The sequence below is a fragment of the Haliotis rufescens genome, unplaced genomic scaffold (genome assembly GCF_023055435.1).
Source record: "Haliotis rufescens isolate VD_foot unplaced genomic scaffold, xgHalRufe1.0.p SCAF_10, whole genome shotgun sequence".
In the NCBI taxonomy this organism is placed as follows: domain Eukaryota; kingdom Metazoa; phylum Mollusca; class Gastropoda; order Lepetellida; family Haliotidae; genus Haliotis; species Haliotis rufescens.
In genome coordinates, this window is record NW_025963780.1 from 18,326,227 (window position 1) to 18,348,863 (window position 22,637).

The following is a 22,637-nucleotide window of genomic DNA, read 5'->3' on the forward strand; positions in this document are numbered from 1 at the left end:
ATGTAACCTGCATGTGATAACTCACATACGCTGTATGTAACCTGCATGTGGTAACTCACATACACTGTATGTAACCTGCATGTGGTAACTCACATACACTGTATGTAACCTGCATGTGGTAACTCACATGCACTGTATGTAACCTGCATGTGATAACTCACATACACTGTATGTAACCTGCATGTGGTAACTCACATACACTGTATGTAACCTGCATGTGGTAACTCACATACACTGTATGTAACCTGCATGTGGTAACTCACATACACTATATGTAACCTGCATGTGGTAACTCACATACACTGTATGTAACCTGCATGTGGTAACTCATATACACTGTATGTAACCTGCATGTGGTAATTCACATACACTGTATGTAACCTGCATGTGGTAACTCACATACACTGTATGTAACCTGCATGTGATAATTCACATACACTGTATGTAACCTGCATGTGGTAACTCACATACACTGTATGTCACCATCATGTGATAACTCACATACACTGTATGTAACCTGCATGTGGTAACTCACATACACTGTATGTAACCTGCATGTGATAACTCACATACACTGTATGTAACCTGCATGTGATAACTCACATACGCTGTATGTAACCTGCATGTGGTAACTCACATACACTATATGTAACCTGCATGTGATAATTCACATACACTATATGTAACCTGCATGTGATAACTCACATACGCTGTATGTAACCTGCATGTGGTAACTCGCATACACTGTATGTAACCTGCATGTGGTAACTCACATACACTATATGTAACCTGCATGTGGTAACTCACATACACTGTATGTAACCTGCATGTGGTAACTCACATACACTGTATGTCACCATCATGTGATAACTCACATACGCTGTATGTAACCTGCATGTGGTAACTCACATACACTGTATGTAACCTGCATGTGGTAACTCACATACACTGTATGTCACCATCATGTGATAACTCACATACACTGTATGTAACCTGCATGTGATAATTCACATACACTGTATGTAACCTGCATGTGGTAACTCACATACACTGTATGTCACCATCATGTGATAACTCACATACGCTGTATGTAACCTGCATGTGGTAACTCACATACACTGTATGTAACCTGCATGTGATAACTCACATACGCTGTATGTAACCTGCACGTGGTAACTCGCATTACACAGTGTGTAACCAGAATGAGATAACACGCTACACACAGCCTGTAACCAGTGCTCACCATATCCTTGTACGTGGGTTTCACCTAAGTTGTTACCACCTAGGACCAGCATAACTCCGTCTTTAACTTCCTGACACGTCGTGATGAAACAGAAATACTCTTTCAAGCGGCGTTAAACCCAACTCACTCACTCACTCATACCCAGTAGATCTCAATGAGGATCCGGAGGCGGAAGAGGCCCTAAAGACCCCCGTTGGCCTTAATACCCGCATAAGGAATACGGATGATCGGCTCGTAACAGTACGTGACATGGATTGATGCTCATACTATCAACCACTGGGATATTCCTGACAGCGGGACAAAACCACATTCACTTACTCGCTCAAAACCATTTGCTTACAGACATTATAAGATCATATCTTCTTTGTTTATCTTTATATATTTCTTTGACATTTGAAGGTGTTTGTTTCAGAAAATACTATGGTTAAGATCACAAAAGACTTTCGACTGGGCTTTGGAACGTTTGTGGACAAGCTCGCTATGCCGTATGTCGCCTGGACGAAGAAGATGTAAGACCATGTCACTCATTATCCTCTGCTACCATTGTCATTAACCGTATAAAAGGAAATAGACTAATTGAGAAATGTCGTGATACGGCAGAGTTTACACGATGTTCTGGTCGGTCTCCCAGAGAGAAAAATAAAAAAGGAGTCCAACTTAAGTCTAGAATGGTTTGGTAAGTCTAGATTTCCTCAGCTGAAGTAAGGGTTTTTCTCTTCTCCATTCGGAATTTATTTTTTATATATTTTAGGTGTATATTTTTAGATAAGATAACTGTATTTCTGGGACTAAATAACAATCTAATGGTGTTCGTGTGATCCTTTTGTTACAGGTTAGAAGACAGGTGTCCATCTGGAGTTCAATGTCGCCGGCCACATGACTTCCAAAACCAAATGGCACTGACGAAAAACATGACCATATTTGCGGTAAGTTGGGTTTTTTTTAATATAGTGCGACAGCGTTTGTGATGGATATTCAGACATTAAGTGGAATCGGTTCTCCCCAAACGCATAGTGACATTGCCTCAGCATATAATTGAAGAAAACATTTAGACTAAGTCTTATACATAAAGTATAAAAATGATATATGTTTGGGATTTACAGTGATGCTACTCACGCATGTGATATATAGTGAGTGAGCAGCAGTATATCATATTTACATCGTTTTGGAAATTCAGTAAAACTCGGTTAATCCGGACCGTACTGTTTCAAAATGCAGCATGATGTCCCTTATATAGACGTTACCAACAGTAATCGATCGGTAGACAGAGTCCCCTGATCGGCAGGGTTCGGACAAACGAGGTTTCACTGTATGTAACACTGAGTAACTATGTAAACAGGTGTCGGTTTATTGACAATATTGTTTTAAACAACCCTTCCACCATGAATATGTCTAATTCTTGATTCTGATTGATTGACCAAATCAAAGGTTTCAAATGGAAGTTTGTTTCTGAATTAAAATGTCTCTCGCCTAAATCTACATCAGTAGACTCGTTTAATAATACTAGTCGGGACACTTTCGAGGTGAGACAGGGGATGTCTATTTACTTGTCATTTATTTATTTCCCAATAAGGACGCTGTGCATGCGCTCCTATAACCGGATATTGTACAGATTTGTATATTAACAGTTTTGGGCCTCTGCGTTTCAAGATTCAAGCTGCTTATTTTATTCAAGGCCATATGACCCTTATCACATGACAATACATAATGTAACATACTTTTCATTATTTTCATGTAATATTGCGCATATGTCCTTGAAAAACATCCTGAATCTTGGAACATAAATTATACCGTGAAAATGAAATCATGTTTCTCACTAAGAAACTAATTCTTCGAAGAAACATCAACATTTTAACGAGATAAAAACAATCAATACAGACCGACCGTTCGATAAGAGAAAATCACGAAGCGACGCATACGATGATGAGAAATGTATTTTCAACTTTACGTGACCTGTGTTTTGTTCACGTTGATTCCTTGTGCACAGGATCGGATGAGGGAAGCTTTAAGCATGATGTCTCAGAGTCTGGACGACCCTGAGGGAGGGATGGATGGCATGATGCAGGTGCTGTCGTGTGATGTAAGTGCAGCCGTGTATGAGGCATTGGACACCTACCTGTTTACCGTGTAATGCCGATATGCCGAGATATAACTGTTCAACGTGGCGTTAAACCCATTCATTGACTCTGTAGCCCACTCACACACGCACCCAGCCCCCATACACACACACCACACACGCACACGCACGCACACGCATATTTATCACTTATCCGGTCTCGATTATTCACAGACCGCCGCCATATAATATAGCTGGAATATTGCTGAGTACGGCGTTAAACAACAAACACACAAGACTTCCTACCCCATCCCATTTCCCTCACTCACTCAAACATCTATTTACTCACTAATTCCGTTTTCCTCTATTTTAATGTGAGATGTCCTGTTATAACAGTTCAAAGTGGCGTTAAACCAATTTCACTCACGAGCTCACCCACTCACACATTCGCTCGTGTACCCACCACTCATCCACCCACCTTCTCTCACCCACTCACACATTCGCTCGTGTACCCACCACTCATCCACCCACCTTCTCTCATCCACTCACACATTCGCTCGTGTACCCACCACTCATCCACCCACCTTCTCTCACCCACTCACACATTCGCTTGTGTACCCACCACTCATCCACCCACCTTCTCTCATCCACTCACACATTCGCTCGTGTACCCACCACTCATCCACCCACCTTCTCTCACCCACTCACACATTCGCTCGTGTACCCACCACTCATCCACCCACCTTCTCTCATCCACTCACACATTCGCTCGTGTACCCACCACTCATCCACCCACCTTCTCTCACCCACTCACACATTCGCTCGTGTACCCACCACTCATCCACCCACCTTCTCTCACCCACTCACACATTCGCTCGTGTACCCACCACTCATCCACCCACCTTCTCTCACCCACTCACACATTCGCTTGTGTACCCACCACTCATCCAACTACCCGTTCTCTCACCCACTCGTGTTCCGACTCCCCTGATCTGTGCTTGTCTTCAACAGGACCCCATTGGATGGAGGAAGCGGTCTCGGCGTATGGTTGTGTACAGTTCCAACTCCTGGTTCCATCTAGCCGGCGATGGCAAGGTAAGCAAGCTGCTTGTATATAATTACAGACCTCGTATATCATTGCCTACATTCCCTTCACATATTATAGACTGAATATCCGGATATTACACAACTCTAGGGCCGATTTGTTTTAGAGAACTATTTGTCAGAATATCCACCATATGAAACAATTTTGAAGCATTTAGAAGTGATAAGGAAGAGAATATATGGATTTCAACCTCTTTATTAGGGTCTGTCCATAGTAAGGATATTAGATGGTCTAATGGTCGTGATAATTATCTATTTCGCCGAAACTCACTTTTCTGATTGTCACCCGTTGGCAATGTCAGGATCCGCTAATCAAAGGTTCGAATTTTAGGTATGCCTTGATAATGATCCTTGATCTATATGCACCATACCCTTGCTCTATATTTTCAAGTGGTAAACGCCTACGACTCACTACGATGCTGATACTACGAAATGTACACAATGACACAACGTAGGGACAGTCTCAAATTCTTCCCGCTTGCTCTTGTCTCCATGTCGAAGTGTACACCAATTTCTTCACAACTCGGCAGTCGTGCCATACGAACTATATGCGGGGTGAGCGGTTAACAATAAATTCAGGCAATAGCCAAACTCTCCCGAGGTATATGTATGGATATAAAAGCGGAGTGGACCCGAGTCATATATGCAGCTGTGTACTGTGCCAAGTTAGCCATGGCCAGGTCCTGGAGTATGACATTTCTCTGCCTCATTGTTCACGTCTTGTTGCAGCTTGGTGGAGCCGTGGGCAGCAACGATGGCGAGTGTCACCTGGACACAAATGGGGAGTACTCAGGCTTTGACACTGTCATTGTAAGTAATTACCATTCTACCCTGTACACGCTGAGGTCAAGCCATGAAACAAAGAAAACCATTTAAATTAGTTTTCCAACTTCTGAGAAAGACAGCCCCATATTCGTATCTCCCATACATAAGATCAGAACATTCAACAGTAAGGTTGTGTATCCTCCATACTCCAATTTATACAAGCGACGTCTTTAATAAGAACCTAGAACTTTTGCAGGTGTTATTGATTACCATATGTGATACATGGAGATTCATTTGGAACCGGTTAATCAATGTGTATGATAGTCCGGTCTCTATCATCACCATTTGCTGAAAAGAATGAGCACCAGAACGCTCATAAGAGGAAATACGGTAAATTCAATACCTCAGTAATATTTTTATGTCCCACAGGACTACCCCAGCGTCAGTCAGCTGGCTAAGAAGGTGAAGGACACGAGAACCAACGTGGTGTTTGCCGTCATGAACAACGTCTACAACGTTCACCAGAAACTCAGTGGTTTTCTGGAGGGCTCAGCCATCGACAAACTAGCAGAAGCCTCTGAAAACATCATTGAACTTGTCAGAAACAATTACGACGTATGTTTTTCGATTCCATTGACGAAAACGTTTGTGCTGTGGTCTCTTTTGTACCTCTCTTACGATATTGAGGTTTTCTTTTCAATTAAATCACTTTCTTAGGATTTTGATATTTGTTTTCTGTAAAAAGTGACTGAATAATTTGTAACTCATGAATTCAGTTAATCGAAAATAACTGATTGGTGCACATAGTCTTTTGTTTCTTTCAGAAACTTAGGTCCAAAATTGAGTTTAAGCCAGTAAATGCAGAAAATATCCAAGTTACATTCAAGTCCAAATGCAACGGGTAAGTAACATCCAAATGTAATGGGTAAGTTACATCCAAATGTAATGGGCAAGTAACATCCAAATGTAATGGGCAAGTAACATCCAAATGTAATGGGCAAGTAACATCCAAATGTAATGGGCAAGTAACATCCAAATGTTATGGGCAAGTAACATCCAAATGTAATGGGCAAGTAACATCCAAATGTAATGGGCAAGTAACATCCAAATGTAATGGGCAAGTAACATCCAAATGTAATGGACAAGTAACATCCAAATGTAATGGACAAGTAACATCCAAATGGACAAGTAACATCCAAATGTAATGGGCAAGTAACATCCAAATGTAATGGGCAAGTAACATCCAAATGTAATGGGCAAGTAACATCCAAATGTAATGGGTAAGTAACATCCAAATGTAATGGAAAAGTAACATCCAAATGGACAAGTAACATCCAAATGTAATGGACAAGTAACATCAAAATGGACAAGTAACATCGAAATGTAATGGGCAAGTAACATCCAAATGTAATGGGCAAGTAACATCCAAATGTAATGGATAAGTAACATCCAAATGTAATGGGTAAGTAACATCCAAGACAAAGCCATTCTAATTGTTTTGCACGATTTTTTCTTGACCTCGCGAATCCTTGAGTTAATACTGTTTGAACATATTACACTTCCAGGACAAAAACAAGAATAACGAACGAGTGCACGGGGTTAGAACTGGGGGAATCCGTAAGTATTCGTCTGTGTTCATACACGTACCCACCTCCAACATTATCCTCGATTTATCTTCAGTTTAATATGATAAATATCCCCGACACACTGACCACCATAGCTCGACAGATGCTCATGGTGTTAATCACTGGATTGTCTAGTCCAGACTCGATTAATTGCAGATCGTCGTCATAGCTGGAATATTGCTGTATGCGGCGTTAAACAACAAACAAACAAAAGTGAGAAATCTTTCAGCATGTGTACGAGTCAGTTTAGAACGAATCTTTTGAGTCAGTTGGTGGCTTGTTTACGGGAGAACAACTCGCATCATATCAGCAGTTCACTGTACCAAGCATCCGTGAAGATCCGGGATAGAATAGGTCTTCGGCAACCCATGCTTGCCGTAAGAGGCGACTAAGGGGGGTCGGGGGGTCAGGCTCGCTGACTTGGTTGATGCATGTCATCATATCCAAAATGCGTGAATCGATGCTCATTGTATATCAATCACTGGACTGTCTGGCCCAGACTCGTTTATTTACAGACCACCCTCATAGCTGGAATATTGCTGGGTGCGGCGTTAAATAACAAACAGAGAACAACTGTACCAAACCGGTTGCCCCACTATGTGAACAAGGAGCCATCTCTCCAACTGTGCTCCAAAAGCAACATGGCGGCTTGACCAGATGACCAGCTGAAGAATAACGGGAGTCTAATTTCGGATTTGATTTGATTCGTACTGCATGCTTGTCACACTGTTGCAACCTTCAGGTGGTGTTCGACGTGGAGGTCAATGTGTCACCCGAGCTGTGTAAGAAGAAGACACATACATTTGACATCGCTGCCGTCGGTTTGTCTGAGAAGCTGACCGTGAACCTTGACCTTGTGTGTGAGTGTGACTGCGAGAAGCCAGGTCAGGAGGTGAGTCTTGCACAGCACATCATTTTGTTTCTACACACGCAGCATATATCATTTTGTACGACACACACCGCATTTTGTAGAACACACAACATACAGCATTCTGTACTACACACCAGCAAATTGCATTTTGTAGTACACTCACGCAACATTTATTTCTTTGCGGGTACAGACACGCAGCACATGATGTTGTGGAGGACACATACGCAGCAAATAGTTTGTTTTTTTATAACAGAGACATTGTATTTGGCGGTGCGCTAATGCGGCGCAGATGTTTTTTTCCGTTACGGCAATGCAGCATTGTGAGGTTGAAGTATATACATCGTTGCCCTTTTAGGCTAAAAGGCGGAAGTACAGTATACGTGTAACTACTCTGAGACATTTATAGTGAGTATGGTTGTACGCCGTTTTTAGCAATATTCCAGCAAAATCACGGTGGGGGACACCAAAAATGGGCTTCACACATTGTACCCATGTCAGGAATCGAACCTGGATCTTCGGCGTGACGAACGAACACTTTCACCACTAGGCTACCAGACCGCCCCAGAGAGACATTTAGACATTGTAGTACTAAGTAAGGATAAGATTTATGGGTGAACAACTTCTTTATAACGATTAGAAGCGACGTTTCGGTGTAGTTTCTTACACCGAATATTCTCCGGTCAAAATGTTCACTACCCTTTTTGTGGACATAACAGGCTTCTCCACTCCAGTGTAACCACACCTGATATCTACTTCACTGTATAAACACTGCCTCCTACCTGTACATATACTTGTCATCCATAAATCTTAACCATACTGTATAGGTGGATATCACTGTTGTATGCCGCAGTGGGATGTTGTACATAAAAAATCCTTTATCATAACTCTAAGTGTTGATACTTAGGCAAACGGTGTTGAAGAAGTTACAGTATACAGTGCCGTCTCTGTACACCTCCGAAGATGTGAGGCACAGCGGTCTCAGCCGCCGCAATTCGCTGTGCAGAGTTGCGTCCCTTACCCGCGGATTATTCCTGATCATACATCTTAGCTTGGCAATATAATCATACATTTTAGATCTAGTCAAAGCGGCTTTCAAATTACCTCGTTCATTGAATCATTCCGTTCCTTCCCCAGCAACCGGCCAGCGACTTGTGTAGCGGTGGTAATGGAACATTTGAGTGTGGTCAGTGCACGTGCAACCCAAACCGGTACGGGCGAGTTTGCGAGTGTGACGAGGGCGAGCTGTCCAGTCAGGAGTCCATCGCCAAGTGTCAGAAAGAGTAAGTACAGACTGACCCTTGAGTCCAACATCTGGTGTCGCTGATTCATGTCCTGGACGTAAAACTGCGATACCCTTAAGGAGTTAACCTAATGCATACCAGTGAGAAGTCAGGACTTTAGTACATACTAGCGAGAGACGTCGGTCCTTATTACATACCAATAAGAGACGTCAGTCCTTATTACATACCAATCTGATACGTCATTCCTTATTACGTACCAATGAGAGACGTCAGTCCTTATTACATACCAATGAGAGACGTCAGTCCTTATTACATACCAATGAGATACGCCAGTCCTTATTACGTACCAACGAGAGACGTCAGTCCTTATTGCGTACCAACGAGAGACGGCATTCCTTATTACGTACCAACGAGAGACGACATTCCTTATTACGTACCAACGAGACGACATTCCTTATTACGTACCAACGAGAGACGACATTCCTTATTTACGTACCAACGAGAGACGACATTCCTTATTACGTACCAACGAGAGACGACATTCCTTATTACGTACCAACGAGAAACGCCATTCCTTATTACGTACCAACGAGAGACGACATCCCTTATTACGTACCAACGAGAGACGACATTCCTTATTACGTACCAACGAGAGACGACATTCCTTATTACGTACCAACCAGAGACGACATTCCTTATTACGTACCAACCAGAGACGACATTCCTTATTACGTACCAACTAGAGACGCCAGTCCTTATTACGTACCAACGAGAGACGACATTCCTTATGTTATGCAAGTGAGAGACGTCAGTCCTTATCACATACCAGTGAGATACCCCAGTCCTTATTACATACAAGTGAGAGCCCATGTCCTCACATATAGTTTCTTTTTTGCGTGCACGTCCTCTGATTTGAGCTGTCATCTGATTTCAACCCCCTCTGTTCAGCCCCAACAGCACCGTGGTGTGTTCCGGCCATGGCGACTGTGTGTGTGGAGTGTGCGAGTGCTACACCATCGGGATCAACACCGCCCGGCGCTACAGCCGCGCATTCTGCGAGTGCAACGACTACGCCTGTGATTATTACGACCTTCAGCTGTGTGGAGGCAAGTCTCCATCTTGTAACATAGTCACCACCTGTAGTTTTTGTTTGTTTGTTTTTGGAGGTGGGTGGGAAGTTTTGTTTGTCTGTTGTTTAACGCCGCACTCAGCAATATTCCAGCTATGTGACGACAGCATGTAAATCATCGTCTCTGGACCAGACAATCCAGTGATTAATATCATAAGCAACGATCCACGCTTGTTGGGGTACGATGACACGCAATCAACCAGGTAACCGACCCTGACCACTTGTACGTCAAGTACAGCTAAATTAAGACCACGTTCAACCCGATATGCACGTGTGCATGCGTACGTATACTCCAAGGCAACAATAACTTTGATCCTGTTATTCATTAATGAGTGAGAATAATGAAACTGATGATAATATGGCCTATTAGATATATCGTGTTGCAAGTTGTACACGCCAGAACACTATCAAGACGAACCAGGGTAGCCTGTGAACGTTTTATATTCAATGTGTTCACCTTCTAATGAATAAATCATACATTTCAGAATGACTTGTGTTAAGTCAACGTTCAATGCAGAATTTATGGGTTTTCTTATATTTGTTTTAAAAAATTGAAATCTTTAGATGTCCCCAACCAAGTATGAATACCGTAAATTTATCTCTCATTAAGGCCTGAAACAAAATATCCAAGCATGTTTAAATTTCTTCAGTCCCAGGATGATGCCTCTCCAGCGTCCTTTCTATTTTACGTGTATTACAAGACAAATTCAAAAAGAAAACGTTAAAATATTTTCAGTTCGGCAGCTGAATGTTAGACTAACTTAACATGTGCTTCTAAACATACTTTATGATAAATAAAAACATCGTCACGGGAATAGTCCATTATCCTTATAAACACATTTGGCTAAAATGTAAGTAATCATGACCATCCATCGATGTCTAGGTCCAACTCGCGGTGTGTGCAAGTGCGGTAACTGTCAGTGTTTGCCAGGATTCAAGGGGGACAACTGTGGTTGCTCAACGAGGAACGACACATGCGAGGCTGAGAATGGGGTAGGTGATTTTCTACTGAAGGATTTTACGTTCAATCCTATAGTCATAACACTGCTAGTTTGAAGATTTTAAATATAGTACAGCTAACATGTACACTCATATGTACAGGAGAGACTTAAGAATAGGTATATATGTTCCACGATGGAAGGACATACATCAATATTGAGACAGGTTTTGAAGACTATAAATCTGTGTGATTTATTGATGACATAATGTGAGGAATATATTGTTGTTATTTTTAAAAGAAACATGTCGATATGACGTCAGCAATGGAAGGTTGTAACGTCATTACTTTCGCGACGTCACTAGACAGCTCGTCAACAGAGCATCAGAGGCGTGCGCCTGTATGTTTCCCTTACTGTGGTCGTTGGCCTTCGTATTGTACAGTTTATCATGACCTTCTGCATTTTCGACATCCCTGAAACCTTTTTCTGTACATGGTGATCTTAGCAACTGCGGCTTTAACATGTGTTCGGAGAATTCTGATTTGATTTATAACATGGCCACCACAGCAGCGTTATTGCCAATAGTATTTTTTACTCAATTGGCACCAAATTTCCAAATTATGCACCTTCTTTGATATCCTGGTACCATTATGATCCAGTGTTGAAATATTCCAGAAACACTTAGGTGAGCTACAGTGCTATAGAGATCTGGTTTTATTAACAATATTTACGACTCGTGTCAGACACGTTTTAAACAAATATTGTGATACGAACCGCAATTTGAACTTAAACGCTTACAGCTAATGTTTTAGCCATATATTTGCACGGTTCCAATGCGTGTATCCATCGTCACTCGTCTGGTTTCAGGTGATCTGTAACGGGGAAGGCGAGTGTGTGTGCGGCAAGTGTGAGTGTCAACAGGGGACCAACTACATCGGGCCGACATGCTCCGACTGCCCGGTAACATTTACATTGTAGTGTTTTACATACATTTACATTGTAGTGTTTTACATACATTTACATTGTAGTGTTTTACAAACATTTACATTGTAGTGTTTTACATACATTTACATTGTAGTGTTTTACATACATTTACATTGTAGTGTTTTACAAACATTTACATTGTAGTGTTTTACAAACATTTACATTGTAGTGTTTTACAAACATTTACATTGTAGTGTTTTACATACATTTACATTGTAGTGTTTTACAAACATTTACATTGTTGTGATCATGTTCATACATTTACTTTATAGTATTGTAAATTTATTTACATTGAAGTATTATAGGTGTTACTGCCTTTGTCCCAAAGTTCGCAAATACGTAGTGCCATAAAAACATTGTTTATATTAAGAAAAGTAATATATAATTAATTTGTAGTTTCTAGATATGATAATAAAAAATTAGTTGTTGCATTCTCGAACAAAAGGGAGATTACTTTGCCAGTCATTCACAACATTTCACATTTACTGTTTTTACAGACTTGTCCCTCGAAATGCAGTCAATACAAGTCGTGTGCACAGTGTTTGGGGTTCGGCACAGGGGAATATGACTCCGTCAGCTGTACGCGAGAGTGTACGATGAAATGGGAGAAGCAGAGTACAGTTGAAGGTGAGGTGGTTGGATGAATAATCTAAACACCTGTCCATTTTCGCAGACCCTCCTAAATGCTTGAATAGCACATGCCTAATCAGCACTCGTGAACCAAACTACATATCTTGAAAGACTTGATTATTTTCAACTTATAAATCTTATTGATTACCCCGACGTGTGAGAAAATACAAATTATGAGTTAGTGTCAGGGCCTTTTTGCCTCACTGGAAATTTTAAGTTTACGGTAATCATTGAAGTATCGGTACGAAACATATCAGTTCAAATGGTTGATATATCTATCCTTTTTTTTCTTTCTCATACCTGAAAGTTTTATTTATTGCCGTTGCCAAATGAACATCCATGTTTGATGGTGGCTAAATATGAAACAAATAAAAAAGGTGATATATTTGATAAGGGTACCATACGAGGCCTGATCAAAAGGTTCTAAGCTTGACTTAGATATTGGGTAATGCTGATAGTTGGATGAGCGCAAGAAAGAAACATAAAATTGAGAAAATTGTTCTGTGCTGAACACTGAACGTCGTTTTTAGCCCACAACTACATGTACGTACACAATTTACTGCACCTAGAATTGACATACCTCGTGTTTGGGACTTAAAGTCTACAGTGTTTCGACGACTGTTTTCAGACTAGTATTGATTGTAAGTTTTTGGTCAAATCAACTTTACAAAATATAAGAAATGAATATTCAACGTATGCTCTTTCAGATCGCCCGCAGGATGGCATCAAGATGTGTCGTTCTAACCTAGAAGATGGGTGTCTCATACTCTACAGCTATGAATATAATGAACAGAACGACATTGTACTCAAGATTCAAGAGAAGAAAGGTACTTGTTCTGCCATTCATGCCAATAACGGGAGAGGTTGAATTCAGGTTACGGAAAGGGTCGAGTTGTGACGAATAATTAATCATTGGTACATTTCTTTTTATGTATATGCTTCCCCAACGTACGGTAGCTCATAAAAAAATATTGTTTCTAGTAAGCCCTAAAATAAATATGCGTATTTCTTTGCATGTTAAATTTGTTCCGGTTTCGTATGTTATTTTCTATACACTTTTTGAAGTTACCGGTTCTGACTACCAGTAACGATAAAGACAATAAGTAACAATAAACACACTCTCCTTCATTGTTTACATTATGTACAATACTCGATTTGTAGGTCATCGATTGTGTTTAAAATGATGAAATACAACCATCTTTCTTCTTATCACCACCGCCCAACAGTTCTTTCATGGTTATCGTTTTGTTTGATAGTAAGCTAAAGTCGTATGCATTTGTCACAACTCGTCTAATTCCGTAACCTTGTCCCGGAATGACTTGTAGGCTGTCGTTTGCTCTGTCTGCCGTGTTGTGCTGTAAAACTTGTCTTTGATCCTCCAGAGTGTCCCGAGGAGGTACCGGTCATGGCCATCGCCCTGGGCATCCCTTTCGCCATCCTCTTCATAGGCATCCTTATCATCCTCCTCATCCTCTTCATCAAAAGGAGGAGAGAAGCCAAGGAATACGCCGAGTTCCTCAAAGTGTCAAAGAAAGCTAAATGGGAATCTGTAAGTGTTGTGAATAATGTGAAATAATCGGTTAGCATCCCAAGATATAAGGACATCCACTACCCCCACACTACCCTACTCCTCCCTCTCAACCCTACCCCACCCTACCCCACCCTACCCTACCCCACCCACACACGCTGCAACTGAATGGTTACGCTGCATTTATGACACGAATAGTCTCATAATAAGTTGATAATAGAGGATATGTTTCTGTTCTGTCATGGTTTAATATTGTATTTCTGATTTGTCTTTCCAGGAGAGTAATCCTATTTACCGGGACCCTAAGTCAACGTACCAGAACCCCACATACAAAGCACTCAAAGAAAAGGAAACGCTCCTTGAACAAAATTAAAGGACCATTGGAGCCGAGAAAACAATATGTTAACAGCTCAGAACAAACACGCCTTGGCAATGTTGTGCCGTCAGCAGCGAAGTAGTTGTTGGTGTTGAGGGGAAGGTGCTACACATCCTGGGGAAGAATGTACGAAACGGGGGGCAATGGCAATCACGTCCTTCATGTGGAGGGACAAACATGGCCATTAGTCCGAGAAGAGTGACAATCTAGAGGGACCAGTTGTTTTCTCCCGAAAGTTATTTCACATAATTCAGAAGTCCGAGATGAGCGGTCAACAAATGGACTCTATGCCCCCGCAACTACCCCCGATGTATCACCACACTCGACTTTGTCTCGGGCACCTTCTTTGAAGACATTATTTCACTAAAACGTTACAAGCCCGTCTTCATTACACGCACAAACTCTAACGCACCACGTAATACAACCCTTGAAATATTCCAAAATATGATCACACAAACCACACAATAGGGCCTCTTACATACTACACAATAAAACCCCTTACATACCACACAATAGGGCCCCTTATATTCTACACAAGAAAGCCCATTACATGCCACAAAATAGAGCCCCTTATATGCCACACAATAGAGCCCCTTACTAGCCACACAGTAGGGCCCCTTACATTCTACACACGAAAGCCCATTACATGCCACAAAATGGAGCCCCTTACATGCCACACAATAGAGCCCCTTACATGCCATGCAATCGAGCCCCTTACATGCCACACAATAGAGCCCCTTACATGCCATGCAATCGAGCCCCTTACATACTACACACAAAGCCCCTTACATGCCAGATAATATATCCCATTACATACTACAAAAACAAAGCCCCTTACATGCCGCACTATAGAGCCCCTTACATACTACACACAAAGCCCCTTACATGCCAGATAATATATCCCATTACATACTACAAAAACAAAGCCCCTTACATGCCGCACTATAGAGCCCCTTACATACTACACACAAAGCCCCTTACATGCCAGATAATATATCCCATTACATACTACAAAAACAAAGCCCCTTACATGCCGCACTATAGAGCCCCTTACATACTACACACAAAGCCCCTTTCATGCCAGACAACAGAGTCCCTTACATACTTCACAAGAAAGCCCCTTATATGCCACATAACATAACCTCACATAACACACAATACAACTCCTCACATACAACACAGCACACGTTAGTGGGTGAATGTTTTTCAACGCCACAGACAGCAATATTTTAGCTATATCAAGGTGGTCAGAATGTAATCGAGTCACTACCAGACCCACCATTTGGTGAGAGCGTGGTCGGAGTACAATGACAAGCAATCAATCAGCCAAGTCACCAAGCTTTACCACCCATTCCTTATTTATGTTGGCTCTTGTGACAAGCTTGATGTATTAGGGACCCCGAATCGATCTAGCGCCCCTCAACTACCGATCAACACAACACATAATTTCACAATACAACTTAACCTCAACCAAACCACACAACAAACTCTCACAACACAACACAACAAAACCCATATCAACCCACACAGTTGACACTCACATACTGACACCATATTCCAAATGTACCCCAAATCCTGAATTCAAAACATTCCCCTCTGATTTGTTATAATGTAACCTAGTAACCATAGTCTGCATGTTGAATGACTAAGGATCAAGATGTGCATATACTTGCATGTGTTTGAGTCTGTCCGTGTAACGATCCTGTATTGTCTGTGATACATGCTCCACACTCGGGAGCGTGCAGATAGTGTAGGACATTACGTTGTACTGACACTTTGCCAAAGTAGCTCTTTCACCGCATGTGACATTCACACCAATGTTTATTTGTCTGTTCAGATTCACCCTTTGTTCGTCATAGTGTGTGCGCCCATGTCTGTAAGTGGGCCTCTGTGGTAGACACAGGGTCATGTCTGTAAGTTGGGCCTCTGTGGTAGACACAGGGCCATGTGTGTAAGTGGGACTCTGTGGTAGACATAGGGCCATGTCTGTAAGTGGGCCTCTGTGGTAGACACAGGGACGTGTGTGTAAGTGGGCCTCTGTGGTAGACACAGGGTCATGTCTGTAAGTTGGGCCTCTGTGGTAGACACAGGGCCATGTCTGTAAGTGGGCCTCTGTGGTAGACACAGGGTCATGTCTGTAAGTTGGGCCTCTGTGGTAGACACGGGGCCATGTCTGTAAGTGGGCCTCTGTGGTAGACACGGGGCCATGTGTGTAAGTTGGGCCTCTGTGGTAGACACAGGGCCATGTCTGTAAGTTGGGCCTCTGTGGTAGACACAGGATCATGTGTGTAAGACATAGGGCCATGTCTGTAAGTTGGGCCTCTGTGGTAGACACAGGGCCATGTGCGTAAGTGGGACTCTGTGGTAGACACAGGGCCATGTGTGTAAGTTGGGCCTTTCTGGTAGACACAGGGTCATGTCTGTAAGTTGGGCCTCTGTGGTAGACACAGGATCATGTGTGTAAGAGGGTCTCTGTGGTAGACACCGGGCCATGTCTGTAAGTGGGCCTCTGTGGTAGACACAGGGTCATGTCTGTAAGTTGGGCCTCTGTTGTAGACACAGGGTCATGTCTGTAAGTTGGGCCTCTGTGGTAGACATAGGGCCATGTCTGTAAGTTGGGCCTCTGTGGTAGACACAGGGCCATGTCTGTAAGTTGGGCCTCTGTGGTAGACACGGGGCCATGTCTGTAAGTGGGGTCTCTGTTGTAGACACAGGGCCATATCTGTAAGTCGGGCCTCTGTGGTAGACACAGGGCCATGTCTGTAAGTTGGACCTCTGTGGTAGACACAGGGCCATGTGTGCCAGTAAGAACACATAATGACAGTCTTGTGATACTTAATGTACTCGTCACGTACTGCACTTGTCACCATGCGCAATTTACTGTACTTGTCACGTGGTCACCTTGTGGCACTTACTGTACTCGTCACGCGATCATCTTGTGCCAGTTACAGTACCAAATATCATCATATCCTTCTTGTCAGTTCGCCATGTAGTGACGTCACAACTTTAAGGTATTACCACAACGCATGTCTGTTCGGTTCAGAAAATTTAAATATCGCAGAAAAGAATATATAATTCCATCAATACAACAACCGTATATCTGAATATATATTTAAACCAAGTCAGTATTGTCCAGCAGGATATGACTGCATATTTCACATGAAGCTAAATCCCATAAAAATCAGATCTTAGTTCTCGTACGGACCTGTGCACCCGGTGACATTGGTCCGTGGTTCTCGCTACCGCTTAACAAAGATTCAACATTCAATTACGTGTCATCCGACCAATCGGATCGTCGCCTACCAGATCAGGAAAGTGACAGTCGGAATGTGTTTTCTTATCATGCAACCTCAAAAAGGTTACCACTGGGTATTCCGAACGACAATCACGGCCTGTACGGCTTATTCCGCCAAAATCATCGTCTTTCTCTCGCTCCAATTGGATAAGCATTTGAACGTCCCGTGCGAAGTACTGCCACGCAATCTTGACGATATAATAAACATTAGAGAAAGTTCTTTAGTTCAGTTTTCAGATTTTGAATAGTGTCAAAATAGTTTTCAAGCGTAGTCTGAAATGGAGTCGCCATAGTCTAGTATGGCTCGAGAAGCAGCTTTCTGATTCGCTAATGTGGACTTCTTGTCAGTCATTTCATTAGTCTGTCAAAGTTCGCGCTTGGTCGTACTGAAGTGACCAATAATTGGGCGTCATCAGCTCTCTGTTTGCCGGAAGCAAGAACTAGATCTGATTTTAATGATATTACTTGAAGCTGCTCTACACTGCCGGATTCCACTGTCTACATGGTGCCGCAGAAGGAACCTGCCAGTCCTTAGTTAATGGTGCTTTTTTTAGATCCACAATCCAAATTAGGAACAACGCTAGGTTAGAGCTTGTGTAAGCATAATATCACATAATGTATGCATAATATCATATATCATATATCCTGTGTAAAAGGTCCTAGTGTTTACATGTGGGTGTGTTAGTGTTGTTATACGCCGCAATGGGAGCTATATCACGGCAGGATACACAAGGGATGAGGTGTGGGGGCAGGAATGGTAACTTTTTCTTCACGACATTTAATGAAATGAAATTAATTTTTGCAGCCAACAATAATTGTTTTGGTGATAGATATGTGGCAAAATGATCTTCTACCGGCCTTGAAATTAAAGGGAACATGGACAGCCAAGATGACGCAATTCGATCTGTCATGGGTTCGTCTATGGTTTCGTGGACCATACCTGATCTCACCAGCGTATCAACTTTAAACTTTATATGACCCCATCGTTTTAAGTTTCCCTGAACAGAAAAGTGTCCACCCGTGAAAAGACATTAGTAAATGTGGCCAGAGACCCGAGTTGACCTACCAGTTATGCATATATTAAATATTAGATTTCATTTATATATAGTTTTCATAGGACGAGTATTTGTGACCAGACTCCGTTCATGTGAACCCTTTATCACCCCCAAAGTCTGTGTTGAAACACATAGGTTGTGAACAGTTGTTATAAATGTTGCTCATCATCGTGCCTGGTTATTTCGAACAATATATTAGCACTGCCTGGTTTGGGCCGTTTCAAAACCAGCTTTAATATTGACTTGAGATTGTTACGATTGTGCGGATTTTAAGATACGAGTCTGGTGACAGTAAATATAGAGTTATGATGAAACCATATTGTTGATGATCTACTATAGATGCACTGACAATAATTTAAACTTGTGTTTGCGATCATCGATCCCAGATGGTTTTCCTACAGCCACCAAAGCAGGATGGAAGATTAATTACATGCATTTACAGTCGTGGGTTTGTGCTGCCTGTCCATAACTGCAGATATACGCATCAATACTGAATTGTTTTACATACTGTATATCAACATATGTTTATACCATTAAAGGCAGCTTTTACACAATACTTTGTTTTGTGTATTCTGTATGTGGACCACGGACAGGAAGAATGACGAAACTAGCATGTCAATCACCATCTTCCCGAGGCAACTGATTATAAAAGTACAGTTTCCGCCCTTGCCGAACTAGGCTGGTATTATGGAGTTACATTTTGGCTGGACTAATGAGTCTATGCATAGTCCAATCAAAATCGCGCACCGAAATCGAAATCCGGTTCGTAAAGTGTCATGCAGATTTCGGTCGATTGTGGGATTTTCACAGCATGTGCACCGCCACCTCGTTGTCAACAGATATTTTCCAAATCTTTTTAAGTTTTTAATCAAGGTGCTCACGTGATTTGATGCATTTGGCGATGTAAGCCCCGTTTTATCAGAATATTGATCTTGATTATCGATCAGATCGTCTTGACTGGGGGCAGCCATTTTGTTTGAAACAAATGCAAGTAATACGAGAGGTGGAAGTCAGTCAATTGACAGGGAACACGGCTAAGAAGGATGTAAACTGGTATTGATATCAGCCAATTGAAGGGGAACACACAGCTAAGAAGGATGTCAACTGGTATTGATGTCAATCACAGTTAAGAAGGATGTAAACTGGTATTGATATCAGCCAATTGAAGGGGAACACACAGTGAAGAAGGATGTAAACTGGTATTGATATCAGCCAATTGAAGGGGAACACACAGTGAAGAAGGATGTAAACTGGTATTGATATCAGCCAATTGAAGGGGAACACACAGTGAAGAAGGATGTAAACTGGTATTGATATCAGCCAATTGAAGGGGAACACACAGTGAAGAAGGATGTAAACTGGTATTGATATCAGCCAATTGAAGGGGAACACACAGTGAAGAAGGATGTAAACTGGTATTGATATCAGCCAATTGAAGGGGAACACACAGTGAAGAAGGATGTAAACTGGTATTGATATCAGCCAATTGAAGGGGAACACACAGTGAAGAAGGATGTAAACTGGTATTGATATCAGCCAATTGAAGGGGAACACACAGTGAAGAAGGATGTAAACTGGTATTGATATCAGCCAATTGAAGGGGAACACACAGTGAAGAAGGATGTAAACTGGTATTGATATCAGCCAATTGAAGGGGAACACACAGTGAAGAAGGATGTAAACTGGTATTGATATCAGCCAATTGAAGGGGAACACACAGTGAAGAAGGATGTAAACTGGTATTGATATCAGCCAATTGAAGGGAAACACAGTTAAGAAGGATGTAAACTGGTATTGATATCAGCCAATTGAAGGGGAACACACAGTTAAGAAGGATGTAAACTGGTATTGATATCAGCCAATTGAAGGGGAACACACAGCTAAGAAGGATGTAAACTAGTATTTATATCAGCCAATTGAAGGGAAACACAGTTAAGAAGGATGTAAACTGGTACTGATATCAGCCAATTGAAGGGGAACACACAGCTAAGAAGGATGTCAACTGGTATTGATGTCAATCACAGTTAAGAAGGATGTAAACTGGTATTGATATCAGCCAATTGAAGGGGAACACACAGTGAAGAAGGATGTAAACTGGTATTGATATCAGCCAATTGAATGGGAACAGCTAAGAAGGATGTAAACTGGTATTGATATCAGCCAATTGAAGGGGAACACACAGTGAAGAAGGATGTAAACTGGTATTGATATCAGCCAATTGAAGGGGAACACACAGCTAAGAAGGATGTAAACTGGTATTGATATCAGCCAATTGAAGGGAAACACAGTTAAGAAGGATGTAAACTGGTATTGATATCAGCCAATTGAAGGGGAACACACAGTTAAGAAGGATGTAAACTGGTATTGATATCAGCCAATTGAAGGGAAACACACAGTTAAGAAGGATGTAAACTGGTATTGATATCAATCACAGTTAAGAAGGATGTAAACTGGTATTGATATCAGCCAATTGAAGGGGAACACACAGTTAAGAAGGATGTAAACTGGTATTGATATCAGCCAATTGAAGGGGAACACACAGCTAAGAAGGATGTAAACTAGTATTTATATTAGCCAATTGGAGGGAAACACAGTTAAGAAGGATGTAAACTGGTATTGATATCAGCCAATTGAAGGGAAACACAGTTAAGAAGGATGTAAACTGGTATTGATATCAGCCAATTGAAGGGAAACACACAGTGAAGAAGGATGTAAACTGGTATTGATATCAGCCAATTGAAGGGAAACACAGTTAAGAAGGATGTAAACTGGTATTGATATCAGCCAATTGAAGGGGAACACACAGTTAAGAAGGATGTAAACTGGTATTGATATCAGCCAATTGAAGGGGAACACACAGCTAAGAAGGATGTAAACTAGTATTTATATTAGCCAATTGGAGGGAAACACAGTTAAGAAGGATGTAAACTGGTATTGATATCAGCCAATTGAAGGGAAACACAGTTAAGAAGGATGTAAACTGGTATTGATATCAGCCAATTGAAGGGAAACACACAGTTAAGAAGGATGTAAACTGGTATTGATATCAGCCAATTGAAGGGGAACACACAGCTAAGAAGGATGTAAACTGGTATTGATATCAGCCAATTGAAGGGGAACACACGGTTAAGAAGGATGTAAACTGGTATTGATATCAGCCAATTGAAGGGGAACACACAGCTAAGAAGGATGTAAACTGGTATTGATATCAGCCAATTGAAGGGGAACACACGGTTAAGAAGGATGTAAACTGGTATTGATATCAGCCAATTGAAGGGGAACACACAGTGAAGAAGGATGTAAACTGGTATTGATGTCAATCACAGTGAAGAAGGACGGAAACTGGTATTGATGTCAATCACAGTTAAGAAGGATATAAACTGGTATTGATATCAGTCACTTGAAGGGTAACACACAGTTTAGAAGGATGTAAACTGGTATTGATGTCAATCACAGTTAAGGATGATGTAAACTGGTATTGATATCAGTCACTTGAAGGGGAACACACAGCTAAGAAGGATGTAAACTGGTATTGATGTCAATCACAGTTAAGAAGGATGTAAACTGGTATTGATATCAGCCAAGTGAAGGGGAACACACAGTGAAGAAGGATGTAAACTGGTATTGATATCAGTCACTTGAAGGGGAACACACAGTTAAGAAGGATGTAAACTGGTATTGATGTCAATCACAGTGAAGAAGGACGGAAACTGGTATTGATGTCAATCACAGTTAAGAAGGATATAAACTGGTATTGATATCAGTCACTTGAAGGGTAACACACAGTTTAGAAGGAT

At 41.6% G+C, this 22,637-nt stretch overlaps 1 protein-coding gene across 1 annotated transcript in view; it reads left to right on the forward strand.

Moving 5' to 3' along the window:
• The window catches only part of LOC124110702 (integrin beta-PS-like), a 42,234-nt gene extending 22,840 nt beyond the window's left edge, over positions 1-19,394 (forward strand). The window contains exons 7-23 of the mRNA XM_048387694.1: positions 1,656-1,752; positions 2,076-2,169; positions 3,231-3,323; positions 4,311-4,394; positions 5,133-5,213; positions 5,598-5,783; positions 5,993-6,069; positions 6,734-6,785; positions 7,536-7,685; positions 8,799-8,944; positions 9,854-10,011; positions 10,918-11,027; positions 11,840-11,932; positions 12,454-12,583; positions 13,294-13,413; positions 13,969-14,135; positions 14,392-19,394. Coding sequence (XP_048243651.1) covers positions 1,656-1,752; positions 2,076-2,169; positions 3,231-3,323; positions 4,311-4,394; positions 5,133-5,213; positions 5,598-5,783; positions 5,993-6,069; positions 6,734-6,785; positions 7,536-7,685; positions 8,799-8,944; positions 9,854-10,011; positions 10,918-11,027; positions 11,840-11,932; positions 12,454-12,583; positions 13,294-13,413; positions 13,969-14,135; positions 14,392-14,487 — 1,934 coding nt within the window. The 3' untranslated portion in view covers positions 14,488-19,394. The remainder of the gene's footprint in view (positions 1-1,655; positions 1,753-2,075; positions 2,170-3,230; positions 3,324-4,310; positions 4,395-5,132; positions 5,214-5,597; positions 5,784-5,992; positions 6,070-6,733; positions 6,786-7,535; positions 7,686-8,798; positions 8,945-9,853; positions 10,012-10,917; positions 11,028-11,839; positions 11,933-12,453; positions 12,584-13,293; positions 13,414-13,968; positions 14,136-14,391) is intronic.
• Positions 19,395-22,637: the final 3,243 nt, after the last annotated feature.